Raw genomic sequence first — 14785 nt, 5'->3', positions numbered from 1 at the left:
CATACACACACACACACACAGAAATGAATGACTGTATAGCTTCTGATGATAAACTCTAAAAACATGTGCACACACAACCTAGCAACATACCCACCACACACACAGATCACACGATAACTGAAGACGCTCCCTGAATACACACACAGTCACACTAAGAGACCTCTGACTATGTGTGTGTGGACTTTGATCAGAGGACATCTAATACCTCAGCCTCTACACAGATACCCAGGATGAGAGTGGGAGGCATGTGTCAGAGGGACAAAATGCGAGGTGCGTTAGGTTGCACTTAGATAAAGTGCATCAGAGCCTTGGAGATCTGGTTGCTACAAGGACACATGAAACAAGAGAGGAGAGGCAAAGAGGATCTAAAACATAAGAGATGTCTGTTATAAACCTGTCTCCACAAAGAGATTAGAGATATTATAACTAGTCTTGAAGGAGAATGCATCAGGGATTTCATACGATTCATTTTAATGTGATGATGTAGAATTGCTCCTGAAAGACAGTCAATATTTCTGGTAAAATTCCTAAATGTTTCTCTTTGTAAAAATAATATACATCTATTTTTCAGATCAAAACAACAGGGTAAAATCATTCCAGTTTTATCTATGACAGAGTATCTTGTATTAGACAAACTGTCTAAAAACAAACAGCTGTAAAAGCTGAAAAAATACATAAAACCAGAGTGAAGGCAGTGGAGAAAAACCAGCCCAAACAGGGCTTGAAGGGCTGCCCTCCTACCTGGGGGGTATTAGGCTCAGCGAAATAAGCCAGACAGAGAAAGACAAATACCACATGATTTCACCTATATGTGGAAGATAAACTAACACAGGGACAGAGAACAGTTTGGTAGTTAGCAGGGGGAAGGGGGTTAGGGGGTAGGCACAAGGCGTGAAGGGACACATTTATATGGTGACTGACAAACAATAATGGACAACTCAAATTTCACAATGTTATAAACTATTATGACATGAATTAAAAAAAGAGGAAGATTGGCAACAGATGTTAGCACAGGACAAATCTTCCTCAGCAAAAGAAAAATACATGAGTAAATTAAGATATGGCATTAATATTTTCTTACTGACACTTAAGATCTGCTAGAATAGGTACAACTGCAATATTCAAATTATCTGCTTATATGTCTACCTCCTCACTCAAGTCCCTAGGAATTCCATATATCTTTAAGCCCAGCCCCTAGTGTTTGACAAGTTCTCATTAGATAATTGTTGAACTGAATTGGTAATTGAAGAATGAAATTGACAACTGAACATTAATTCCATGGCAATTAAATAAACACATACACATGCAGAAAACTTACAGAAGGCAATACAAATATAGAGACTTCATTTCAACCTTAGTGGAAATAAAATTAAATAGGTAGCAAATTTTATAAAAGACGATGTCCAGTGCTACTGAGGTGATGGTGAAACATGACATCCATCACGTCGTGCACAATGACGTGCATTGCGTGCAACGTTACTTCTGCACGGTACACTACACGACAGCACTATCACTTCAGAAGGCAATTTGGTAATCCTATGACTACATAAAGATTAATTTCCTACAAATGTAGTGATTCTAAACTCCAGAGAATTCATCAGAAAAAAATAATATAGACAAGAACGGCTATAATCCTTGAAATGGTGACTGGCCATGTCAAAGTAAAGTGGAGGCCTACATATCCCTCAAAAGGGATAAACCAGCTCAAGCCAGCAGAGGCCAGCTGGAAGACAATAGCGAGTCCAGGTGAACAGAAATGAGAGCTTGAACTAAGGTAACTGGAGGAATGGCCATCGAGAGGCAGACACAAAATCAAAAGACACTAAGGAGGCAGAATTGCCAGATCCTAGTGAGAGCCCGGATATAAAGAACATGGAGGAGAGGGGTGACAGGTGACCCAGTAGGTGTGGTAGCATTCAGTGCACTAGGGCAGGTGTGGGCAACTCCTTCAGTAAGGGCCAGACGGTACACAGCGTAGGCTCTGTGGCCACACAGTCAGTGTTACCACTACTCCATTCTGCTGCTGCAGTGCGGGGCTGGGCGCCAATAACCTTTCTCACAGAACTGGCAGCGGGCCAACGTCAGCCGACCTGTAGACTAGAGAATACAGGGAAAGGAGGCCAACTTGAGAATGAAGTTGTTGAGTCAGTTTTAGCAGGACATTTACAGGAGACGTTCAAGACAGAGGTCAACGTAGGGATGAAGAGATGCCAGGGCTGGAGGCATGAAATGGGGAGTCATCAGCCACGAGGTGGTGTTACGGGGCTGAGGTCACCTAGGGGTGTGGTCTGAGAACAGTCGACACTAAGGCCGCTTCCCTGTCCAATACAAGGGCAGATACGGAATGTCACTTCTGATCACGAAGGCCCTGGAAAGGGAGGGACATTATAGCCTAACATCCCTGAACTCAAACTTTGTGAAAAGAGGCTCCCCTTTTAACTTGGGCTTTCATTCCCTTTTCCAAGATAAGTAACTTGAAATTTTCCAATTCACAGATGGAAAAGAAAACTTCCCACTGGCTAGAAAATAAGGCAATTCTAAAATAAAATCTCTATCAACTTTGTTATATTTTCTTTTTATTATGAAATATTTTACATTCAAAAACATATATTTGCAAAGTACGATGAATCATGATAAAACAAAGGTCCCCCCCATCTCAAGAAGTAGTTTATTACCAAAACACTACTGTCCAGCTGTTCACACCATAAGAATTAGTCTCTAAAGCAGAGGTCAAAGCAGGCAGCCCAAGGCCAGATCAAGCTTGCTGATATCTTTTCTTTGGCCTACACAGTGGATTTTTTTCCTTTTAGCTGACTTAAAATGACAAGAACTTCACACGGAAATCAGCATTCTGGAGTATCACTAAAAATGGGAAGATGTGGCAACACTGTACCCCCAATCACCATGGCAACAAGTGGCTAGAGCTGAGAGCAACTTTCCGCTTTAATGGACAGGGACTCACTGGTTCACCAAAGTCCTCAGCACTCTCTATTGTCTTATAACCAATCTCCCACTTCACCTCTTAATTTTACCTCTCCTGGCACTTGAGCACCTGTGACCCCTGCTACAGAATATAGCTGTGATTTCCAACTTTTTGGAGTATGGGAAACGTGATTGAAAGCATAAAAATTTCACAAGCTCTCTCTACAGGAACATTACTAAAAGTAAGACAGGTCCACAAGCCCTTATCCACTCTTATCAAATCTAAAAAATAAGTGTTTTGTAACTCATCAGGCAACAGAACTGGATGTGAACTAACATGAAGCTATTTACAATCCTTATGTATTCCATTTAGCGTGAAATACAGTCCCATATTTTGCTATGGAAATACTAATGTTTGATTAAGGGCTGCTGCCCAGACCCTGCTGGAGATATTATATAATGGCATATGCACAGTACTACTCTTCACAACTCTGAAAAATTCTGAATTCTGAAACTCATCTGACCCCCAAGAGTTTTGGATAAGGGACTGGGTGGCTGTGGTATTTTTAATATCTATGGTTAAGAAAATACACACAGACACACACACACACACGTGCACGCACAAAGCAGATAGAAGTGTAATAATATTTTTAAGTGCATTTGTAGTTGATTAATCACTATGGCATCTACTGACATGTGAGAAACAGAAGTAGAATGATATATGCAAAACATCTGTAGTCTGACAAGAGTGTGTGATGCACATACTCATTCTAGGCGTCTGTACCTCAATGTCCACTCCCTGAAGAGTCGGCCATGTCCACACTGGGAACTGCAGCCACAAAGGTAATTCCAGGTTAGAATCACATGCTGCTTTCACATATAAAAAGGACGCTATATGACCACTTCCTTTCAGGGTTCATTTTCACTCATCTATAAATACCCTGTTTGATATTCCAGGACATCACAATATGTCAAGTACATAAAAAAGCCACAGAAGATCAGATCAGAAGAAGCTGCAAAGATATCAGATTTCTTTCCACTCGAGCTCCATGCAGAGGCGGGATGGAATCCACTCAGATTGAAGCAAAGCACAGCTACCTGCCCTTTCTCAGAAATCCTGTTCAGACTGGTCCTAGAAAAGGCAGAGGAAATGAGTGGGAGGAAAAGGAAACAGTGGAGTAGGTGAGGGATGGAGAATGTCACTGCTGAGAAAGTAAGGAGATGGTTTGTGACGTCAAATAGAGGAAGGGCTGTCTCATGGGAGAGAGACGAGGCACGGCTGCCCCTACTGGAATGGGCTGTCTCGTGAGGTAGTGAGAGTACCACTCCTGGAGACGGTCGTTAGATTTCTGTGATCAGGGAGGGGTCGGCCAGGAAGGTAGGAGTAAGACAAGCCGGGTAGGGACTGGGGGGCACTGGACGGCTGATGCCACACCCAGATGGGACAGCTGCTGCTCAGCTACTTCTACGTGTACCCGGAAGCAATGCCAGTTATTGCAAGATTACAACATTTTAGAAGCTGGAAATACAGGTTTTCATGTGAAAATTCCTAAATTTTAAATATGGGCTAATGAGTGTAAAAACAATTAAAATAAAATATACATACGTACATACCTAGATACTGAATAGGCCAAACAGAACACATCCTGCCCTGCAGGCAAACAGTGTGGATCTCTGGTTTTGATAATTCACCTACCCAGAACCTGGAAGGTCTAGACCAGGGTTTCTCAACCTCAGCACTCTTGACATTTGGGACCAGATGCTTCTGTGCCGTGAGGCTGTCCTGTGCATTCTAGGATGTTCAGCAGCATCCCTGGCGTCTATCTACTAGAATGCACTAGCACCCACCACCCCAACCACATCATGACAGTCAAAAACGTCTCCAACATTGACAAATGTGCCCTGGGAGGCAAAACCATCTCTGGTCAGAGACACTGGACTAGAGCAACATCCAACTCTTCGCCTCCAGGATTTGATGAAAACATCACTCATAACTCAAACATAGGGTTTCTCATATAAGAGTTTCCCACGTGAAGTATGGGAACTTACAGCTGCTTTGAAATCAGAAACCAGGGTTTGAATCGACAGCTCCGCCATTTACTAGCTTGATGACCACTCTGAGTTCTGGCTTCCACATCGTTAAATCAGGAATAACTACCATCACCTCTTAGGGTCGCTGTGAGAATGCGGTGAGAGAATACATGCAAAGCACCTAGCCCAGCAGCTTAATAAGCACCAAAGACGTTTCATAAACAGTATCCTTCCCTGGAGAAAAGACAGCCCCGTCTCTGTAGCTGGATGCACATGGGATCCAGAGTCCGAAGCCCTGGACTCAAGTCCTGCCTGGGCCACTTAGTCTGTGTGACCTGGGCAAGCCGTTCTTCCTGCTTTATGAAACAGAAATGATCATTGCCAGGAGCTGAGAACCCTGCCCGGTGGTTTGATACGGCACTTGGTAAACTAAGCCACTACGGAAACGTGGATGGTGATTACTATCGGATCTGTAAAGGAAAGGATGCGCTCTTGAACAGATCCAAAGAACCGAGAATGTAGTACTGTGAGGGGAAGGTACAGGAAAAAAAAAAGAGTAACAGGGTCCCTTAACCTGCAGGTCCTTCTAGACAAGCGAGTGCCAACTGGCGACTCACAGAACAAATCTGGCCGCGTATATATTGTGTTGTGTCTCGGGAGTGGTTTAATTGGCGTGAAAGGCCACCGAATTTTCGTTAAAACCCGGATTTCAGACTCGCCTGCCCGCGGTCTGCTGGGCCCGCGGCTTCCTGCGGCTGAACCGCTGCTTCCCGGCGGCGGACGGGCCCGCCCGGCGGCTCCTCCACCGCCTCCCGGCCCAGGCGGCGGCGGCTCCCCAGGCCGGCGGCCCCGCCCTCCCGCGTGCCCTCCAGCGCCGCCCGCCGGGCCGCCGGGGCGGCAGCGCAGCCAGGCCCAGGGCGCGGCCCCCCGTCGGTCCCCGAGGAGGACGACCCCCCGGGCTGAGCGGGCCCGGGCAGAGCGGGCCACTAGGACCCCGGTGTCCTTTCCTCATCAATGCTTCCTCCACGGATGTGGAACTCACTTCCCTGACTAGATTCAAACACGTGTTGACGGAAGCAGACACACGGCGTGTCCACGGTGTGACACCCGTATCACAAGAGCCCCCAAACTCATCCAGGGGACCCCTCTCCCTGCAGGGCTGCTCGGGGAGGAGGCGAGGCTGTGGGGAGAGGACCCGGGAACCGCCTGGATGATGGAAACGGTCAGTGTCTTCATCAGGGTCGCGCTTCTGCGCGGGTGTAGACATTTGTCCAAACACAGAACTCATCAGATGGGTGCCGGTCACCGTGTAAATTTTACCTCAGATTATTTTAAGGGGAAAACCAGCAGCTGCAGGACAATACGGACCGTGTGCTCCACTTGGTGACATCAGAGCAACGGGTCCTCTCTTCACAGCGCGGACACGCGCACGGGGGAGGCCGTGTGGGGACGGCCGCCTCCAGAGCGGCTGTCATGGCGGCCGGCGCGAGGTGGCAGGAGGGGCGCTGGCACCGGGGACGTCACTGGGGCAGCGGGAGAAGGGGCCCGACCCCGCGGTGGGAAGTCATCGGGATGAGCGGAGGCCCCGGGTGACAGGGTGGGTGGGGAGGGTGACTGGCGACCCATTGGTGAGGTCCAGGGCCAGGCCCCGGGCTCCAGGCAGCCCCTCCCCCACCCCGGCGGTTGGCGCCCCCACCCCACCCCCACCCCGGAGCCCCGTTGCCTAGGAACCCTCGGCGTGTTTGGACTCTTCGTCTTGCGCAGGCGCCGGTGCCCCACACTTGGCGGGACTGGCCGACTGGGCTGGACGCTTTGCGCCGAGCGGACCAGGTCAGCCCTGCAACCCGCGGCGATGGCCTCCTGGTTTGGTGGCCTAGGCTCTGGCTTAGGCCATTCCCTGGGGCAAGTGGGCGGCAGCGTGGCTTCCCTCACTGGACACATCTCTAACTTCACCAAAGATGTGCTGAGGAAGGGAAGGGAGAAGGCGGAAGAGTCACCGGACTCTGGGAGGACGGAGATGGAAGACGTTCAGGCAATTGTAGCGTCAGAGGAGAGACTGAGAACCCAAGCTTTGAGAAAAGCTGAAATTGTGCAGCAGACCGTGGAGGAGAAAGACACAAGGCTTGCCTCCATGAGAGAAGAAAACAGTCATCTGATAGAAGCCCTGGAACGACTGAGAGAACAGACTGGAACTGCACCTGTGGTTGACCCTAAAACCCTGGACAGGGTGACACGACTAGAATCTGAGGTCTCTCAGGTGATGGTGATAAAAGGTCACCTGGAGGAGGAAGTAAAACATCATCAAAAGATGAGTGAAAAACAAGACCAGAGGAAGACACAGCTCCTTCGAACTTTACAAGAGCAGAGACGGGAAATGGATGAACTTAAATACCAGCGTGAGCAAATGCATATGAAACACACTCAGCTCTTTTCAGCCAAAGATGAGGAAATTAAGAATTTGCAAAACACGATAAAACAACTGAAAACCCACTTGCCTGAAAAAACCCAGCACATGCAGACAAAACATTCGGAGATTTGTCAAGTGGCAAAAGGTCAGAGTCTTAGTATGCAAAACGGAAGTGAAAAGCATGATTTATGTAAAGTTGAAAGTGAAAGATTAGGAAAAGGAAGAAAAGAACAGGAATGGGAGATGAAACTTCGAACTGAAAAGACTGTCCCTTTGAAGGAGCAGATTGATCAGCCATACAAAGATGAGATTGGTCAACTAACTCGGATTATCCAGCAAAAAGAGTTGGAGATACAGCGTCTTCACGCTAGAATAGCTTCAGCTCCCTACATCCAGGCTGTGAGCGACCTTCAGCAGCAATTGCAAGCTTACGCTTTGGAAAGGGAACCAATGTTAGCTGTTTTCAATGAGAAGGTGAGGGAAAACAGCAACCTAAAAAGAGAGTATCACAAAATGATGGACATACTGGTTGCCAAAGAAGCAGACCTCGTGAAACTGCAAGATGAAAATACAAAATGGTCCACGAGATTTGAAAGTAGTGGTCAGGATATGTTTAGAGAAACTGTTCAGAACCTCTCACACATCATTCGAGCGAAAGACGTGGAAATCGATGCCTTGAGTCAGAAATGTCAGACTTTATGGACAATCTTGCAGACATCTGGCACTGGCGGTGAGGTTGGAGGTGTTACTGTGAATCAGTTGGAGGAGCTTCTGCAGGAACGTGACACGTTACAGCAACAGGTCTCCCTAATGGAGGACTGGACACAACAGGTGATGACTGCGGTGCACAACATGAAGCGAGAGTCAGCCCAGCTTCAGAAAGAACTTCCACAGCTTCAGGCTCGGGTCTTGATGGACATTGATAATAAGTCTCAAGTACGGATGGCCTCTACTGACCTGATCCAAAATTGTAAAGAGGATGAAATCCAAGTCACACATTTGGCAAAGAAGTTAGCACGAATGCAGCTCAACCTAGAGCAGCTGTGCAATGCCAAGGATGTTCTTTTAGGTCCACTTGACCTTACTGCACCACAGCCTCCCACCACATCATCACTCACTTCAGAGTCAGCCGACTCGCTGAAGGCAACTAGATCTGATGCAGCGAGTGAGTCTTCTAAAGCGCTCCCAGAAGAGATAGAAGAGTTAAGGAAATCGATGGAGGAAAAAGAGGCTACCATTCGAAGCCTCCGGGAGGAGAATCAGAGACTGTCTGCTGCGATTGCTGCCACCTCCGAACGAGAAAGAAAACAATGCGAAGAAACAGATTCCGAAATCCAGCAGCTCAGGGAGAAACAGGATGTTTTAGAAAACTTACTTCAGGAAAAAGAGCTCTTAGTCAACGCAAAAAGTGAGGAATTACTTTCTTTGAGTGAAAATTACACAACTGAAGTGAATGAAAATGAACTTTTGAGGCAGGCGGTAACAAACCTGAAGGAGAGAATATTACATTTTGAAGTGGATTTGTATAAAGTAAAACGAGAAAATGAAAAAATACTAGAAAAGTCCATGGAAAAGGAAACAGAAAACCGGGCATTACAAGAGACGAATATGCGGCTTTCTATGATGCTGAGAGAGAAAGAGTTCGAATCTGCTGCAGTGAAGAAGAAGGCTCTTGCTTTGGAGCAACTCCTGAAGGAACAAGAGCAGGGCCAGGCTGGGGAGTTAAACCAGCTTTTACACGCAGTTACGTCCATGCAGGAAAAGACAGTTCTGTTTCAGCAGGAGAGAGATGAAGTCGTGTTGGCACTGAAACAGCAACAAATGGAAAACTGTGCCCTACAGAATGAAGTTTGTCATTTAAGGGAAAACGAAATACGCTTAAGGCAGGAGCTAGAAAGATCTCGTAACCAGGCTTTAGAGTCAGAAGATGCTCATCTCCGTGAAGTGCTGGTTGCAGAAGACAGAGCGGCTCAACTAAGAAAGAGAGTCACAACACTAGAGGAAAAGCTACTTTTATCTTCCCAGGCAACGCAAAAGGCAAGCCATCAAGCCAGGGTACAGGTGGAGTCACTGCAGGAACAAGTGAACGTTGTCACCAAGCAGAGAGATGAAACCGCATTACAGCTTTCTGTCTCCCAGGAACAAGAAAAGCAGTATGCTCGAGCACTAGCCAACCTGAAGATGGCACTAGCTGAATGGATGGAAAAGGCAGACGATCTGGAAGGAAAACTGATGTCCTTGCAGGGACGACTCGATAAAGCCAATGCCATCTTGGATCTGAAGGAGGAACAAGTTGGAGAATTTAAAAAGCAAAGTGAGGTCCAACAGGAAATGCTGGATGAGGTGCAAAAGAAATGGATGAACTTAGTAAGTAGCATGGAAGGAAAAGTAGACAAAGTCCTAGTGAGAAAGCTCTTCCTGGACTATTTTCAAACACCCAAACGTGAACGTCAGGAAGTGTTACGATTAATGGGAAGCACTCTGGGAATGAAAAGGGAAGAAATGGAGTGGCTCATCCAGGAAGAGCACGGCGGCCTTACCAGGTGGATGACTGGGTGGCTTGGATCAAGAAGTGTCCCCAGCACACCTCTGACACCAAATCAGCAATCTGATCTCAATGGTTCTTTTTCAGAACTTTTTGTTAAATTTCTAGAAACTGAGTCTCATGTAGCTTTTCCACCACAAAAGCTCTCTGCTCAGGATAGGAAGCCTCTAGATGCACCCAGAAGGAAGAAACTGGCGAAAAATGTACCAGCACGTCTTAACACCACCCTCGGATCCACACCCAGAAAATCAGATGTGAATGGCTGCTCCACAGCTGTGTCTCTTATTGACCCACCCGGCCCTGGGACTGGGGGGTCGGGGCATCTTCTTTTAAATGCCGTTACTGATGTTGTGCCCGCGTGTACACCTTTGCTCCTGTCACCTGCCAAGAGTGCTGCAGTTGCCCTGAAAAACACTTCAAAGCGGTAGAAGATTCCAAGTCGGAGACGAGACAGCACTGTAGAGAAACCAGGTCACTTTGTTTGTGACCTTATCATCAAGTGGCCTTCCAGGAAAAGTCATAGATTTGTTTTTAGTTTCACTTTAAGTTTAATATAAATAGTCTTCGTAATTTAAAAAAAAGTATCCTTTAAGGTCTTCACCCCACTTAAAGCAGAGGTTACTTCTTGGGAGAGTGGGCCTTGGAGGGACTGGAGGCTGTGGTCAAAGGACACTTCCAGTCGTGTTTCTAGCACTTTCATTTTTTACAAGGAGAGGGTGTTTTTTTTTAGGTGAACCTTGGGTAATATGAACAGTAACTTGTGTTAATGCTCAAAAATTATAAAATACACGAGTGCCTGCTCTTTGTATATTAAGAAAGGAGAACAGCGCAAAAGGGCAAGATGCATGAAAATTTACAAAGGAAAGTTCAGTTTTCCTGGCTCAGTCCTACTCCTCTTTTGTTGCCTAGGAAACCACTCTATTGGGAACCTGGATTCTCTCAGGCATTTTAAACATATATGTATATTTGTATATATGGGAGGTTATTACTCCCTGACTGACTTTTTAAAAAAGGGTCACTACACCTTAGAGATCTTTCCAAATGTGTATGAATTCCATCTTATTCTTTTTAAAAGCAGCAGTTTGTCGTATGGATGTACCCTAATTGATTTAACTATAGCCTAGTGATCAACATTGAAGCAGTTTCTACCCCAAATCCTATCAAAGGTCCATGGTCCGCTCCCTTGCCCATTTCCTTAAGAGCCACTCCAAGTCTTCATCCCTTTCCACAAGCATGATCATCCTTATACCCTCTTGAAGAGATCAGAGGCCAGCTAGTCAAGAACTCTCCATTTCCCGCACCCCCTTCCTAGATTCCACCATCCCTCTATTTCTCTCCATCCATCTCTACTCTTTCCCTTTTGTCCTACAGGAAAAGGGATCCAGCTTTGCATTTCCAGGGGAATTGCTCCATTCTGCCCTGAAAACCATCTATTCAGACTTCGTCAACGACCTGAGTCCATTAATTTTCCATCTGCTTTCTCTTCAGCCTGTCTCTTTCCCTAAGCAGAGGAGCACTCCCGCGTTTCTCCCAGCATCTACTCCTCTCCTTTCTGCTCCTCCAATGACCCCCTACTCTCTCTACCTTTCATGGCTGACCTTCTGCAAAAATTCTCTACTCGTCATCATTTCATCTCTCACTGACTTCTTCTTGAAAGATTCACAAAATCTTGTGTCCGTAATGTCATAAGAATTTTCAAATGCACACTCTTTAGTCCTTTATTACCTAAACTCTCTCTGGTGTCTGATAAATTCTGCCCGCATGTTCAGTATTTAAACATTCTCTCTGCCCTATTTCTTTTTGGGATGCCACTCTCCCCAGGTGCCCTTACTGACCTCAGACCCTTCTTTCTCAGTCTCCTTTGTGGCTTCTTGTTCTGACCGCTTCTTAGGGTTTATGTTCTCTAAGGCATTGTCTTCAGGGAACAGGATCTTCTCACTCCCCTGTGGTCTCAGGGAAGCTCATCCACTCCCATGATTGGACTCTCACCTGGATGCTAATGTCTTCTGAATGCCTATGTCTAACCTCACCCTTCTCCTGACTCCACACTAGTTTATCTCACTGTCTGCTGGACACCTCTACTGGGATGTCCATTGGCTTCTCAAAATCAACATGTTCAAAAGGGAAGTGGTATCTTCCCATACAACACTCCTCCTCCTCCTATGTTCCTTTTATCACCTCATAAAATCTCTGTCCATCTTATCACCCAAGCAAGAGGCCTCAGAGCCATGGTTGATCTCTCTGTATCGCCTACTCCATATCCTGTCAACTACCAAACAGAGCTTAATTCCTTCCCTTCTTTTCTGTTCCCACTGCTCTGGTCCATCCCTTCCTGTCTCCTGCATGGACTAGCACAGGAGACTCCTTACTGATCTTGCTGGTTGCGCTCTTGGCCTCCCTTGAATCCACCCTCCACGCTGCTGGGAGGGAGGACTCAGGTGAAAATCTACTGTTACTGAAACCGTGCCTGGTACCCACGAGGTTGACCCAGTAAGTAAAGTAACCAAAGTTTCTGAGCTTGTTTTGCAGAACAACAGGAAGACTGCTGATAAGAGAGCAGCTTACTGACAGCCCCCTGACCCCCGCCTGACTACATATCATGCAGATGCATCGAGAAGCTCAAGTGACCGATCGTGAAATCTGGACGTCACACACAAAGATCCACTTCATGCCACACATAGAACCCCAGCGGATGCACACGTGACCCAGGAAGAAATATGGAGGACAGTGGCACCTGAGCAGAGGACTCCTCCAACTTCAGCCCCCAAAGCCCTCCTGCTCCCTCTCCTACCCAAAACCCTAGAGAAAAACCCCAACTTTTTTCCTTTGAGGAGGTGGATTTGACTTTTCTTCCCACCTCCTTGTCTGGCTGCCTTTTGATAATAAACCTCTTTCTTTGCTACAATCCCGATGTTACTGTGATTGGCTTTGCTGCGTATCTGGTAAACGAACCTGAGTTTGTGCTCCATTTCATTACTTCCATGTTTTAAATTATTTCAGGGTTCCCCATTGCCTGGAGTCCAAACTTTAGCAGAATAGGCAAGGCCTTGCCTCCGCAGCCTTCCTTCCTGCTCGTCGCCCACACATAGGCTGCCCTGCAGCCTCGTGTGACTTTCTGCACATCCCAAACAGATTCTTACTCAATTAACTTCAAGCCCATGAGCCTAATCACCGCAGGGTAATTGCTTCAAGAAAGTGCACACCCGAAGTGTTTCATTTGCCTCCTCTTGACCCGGAAGGTGAGGGAGGGATTCCCATCCACCCTAAGGTGATAGGGATGGCTGAATGCTGAACAAATGAGCTCAACAGCAATTTATTAGTCAGGTAAAGAGAGATCCCAGGGGAGAACACCACACACCGTGTGGAGCCACATGGGTGTGCTCTTGGGAAGAGAGTAAAGATGTAGGGTTGTCGGGGGCAGACTTTGTAGTGACAAGAGGGTGGAGCGGACCCCTGGTTCCCGCAGGAGGGTGTGATTGTCTTGTTTGAATAATTTGACAGTCTGGCAGGGAACTGGAGCCCGCTACTCGGAGAGCAACTGTGCCTGGTCCCTGTGATAAAGCGGGTTGTTTGGTGAAGAGACCTTAACTATGGGAGCAGAGGGGGAGGGGAACTTGCAGTTATGCCATTGGAGGCCCTCTGATTTGACCAGATGTCAAGGTAAAACTTCATATTGAATCTTCATTTCTGGCCTTCTAGTAAGTGACTCTTCAATGCCTTGACATCAATTTACACCTTGGTGATGACTGAGACGTTTAGGGAGGAGGCGAAATGCTTCTCTAGGAAGTGAAGTGGGCACTTGACCAGGAGGGAGAGGTGGTCATTGAACCTCAAGTGTATGAATTCTCATTGAGGTACACCCAGTTGATCCCAAGGGATTCCCCAGGTTGCCAAGAACTGGAGAAGGAGTGACATCCTCCAGCACCATGGCATCTGACAATGGAGTGATGACAGGGGAGGCCACCTCCACCAGCAGGTAGGACATGCCACAGGGCCCGGGTTTTGCTCTCTCCTGTAGCAAGGAGGCCTTGGTAACCTTCTTGAACTTGTCGGGTGCTGCTTCCATGACCCAAGGAATAATGGGCAGCTGGGTATGGAGGCTCAGGGTCTTGGAGAGACTCTATTTCCAGAAGAGCCCAGGGCATGGCTAGTAATTGCTGCTCTAACACTGTATAACGCAGGGCCAAAGAGGGCAGTTTCTCGCATCAGAAACCAAATGACATATTTATACAATGTTATCAATCAATGTTACAGCAATAACAAAAAGAAAAGATAAGAAAAGAAAAAAGAAAACAAACACACAAAAAAGAAACTGAGAGGCAAGTTAGGCACATCGTATGTGGTCCAGAGAGTCCAGGAAGCATGAAGAGGTTGCTGAAGCCTCTTCACTGAAGGAGTCTCTGAAGGCTCCAAGAGGAGTGCCCACTGAGTTTTCATTTGGACAGATTCTAGAGCCATCTGTTGGAGGGATCCCCCACTGAAGGTGGGCTAATTTATAAGTTACAGCATAAATGGTCTTAAGTAAAATTTGTGAACAAGAATTATGTTGGCTCCAGAATCAAAAAAGGACTAAAAGACGTTGGACTTGTATGTCCTTAACAAGTGTGCTAAACAAATGTCGTCAAAGGAAGATGTCATAAAAGTCATCTCAGAACTGTACTCCTGGGGAAAGGTGGACGCAGTGAAGGTCCTGTCTGCAAAGATTGTGTGTGAGAGCAGAACAGCCTAGGTACCTTGGGTAACATGGTAAAAATGTGTCCCTCATAGGTGACAGTAAGGCTGAGAGGATGTTGAAACAAGCTCTGAACAGAACATATTAGGCTAATCTATAATAGTAAAATATGCAGCCATGTGTAAATATAGTGGGATCCCAGGTGTTT

At 46.7% G+C, this 14785-nt stretch overlaps 1 protein-coding gene across 1 annotated transcript; it reads left to right on the top strand.

Annotated features, from left to right (window-relative positions):
• Positions 1-3735: 3735 nt before the first annotated feature.
• On the top strand, positions 3736-10371 carry LOC131421984 (thyroid receptor-interacting protein 11-like). Its single transcript, XM_058568854.1, has 5 exons — positions 3736-3765; positions 5667-5950; positions 6111-6175; positions 6370-6550; positions 6718-10371. The coding sequence occupies exons 1-5, from the start codon at positions 3736-3738 to the stop codon at positions 10331-10333; spliced, it is 4176 nt and encodes a 1391-aa protein (XP_058424837.1). The 3' UTR covers positions 10334-10371.
• The last annotated feature ends 4414 nt before the right edge of the window (positions 10372-14785 follow it).

The sequence above is a fragment of the Diceros bicornis genome, chromosome 26, assembly GCF_020826845.1.
Source record: "Diceros bicornis minor isolate mBicDic1 chromosome 26, mDicBic1.mat.cur, whole genome shotgun sequence".
NCBI classification, from domain to species: Eukaryota; Metazoa; Chordata; class Mammalia; order Perissodactyla; family Rhinocerotidae; genus Diceros; species Diceros bicornis.
Note: the sequence above shows the minus strand (reverse complement) of the source record. Positions and strands in the feature narration are given on the sequence as shown.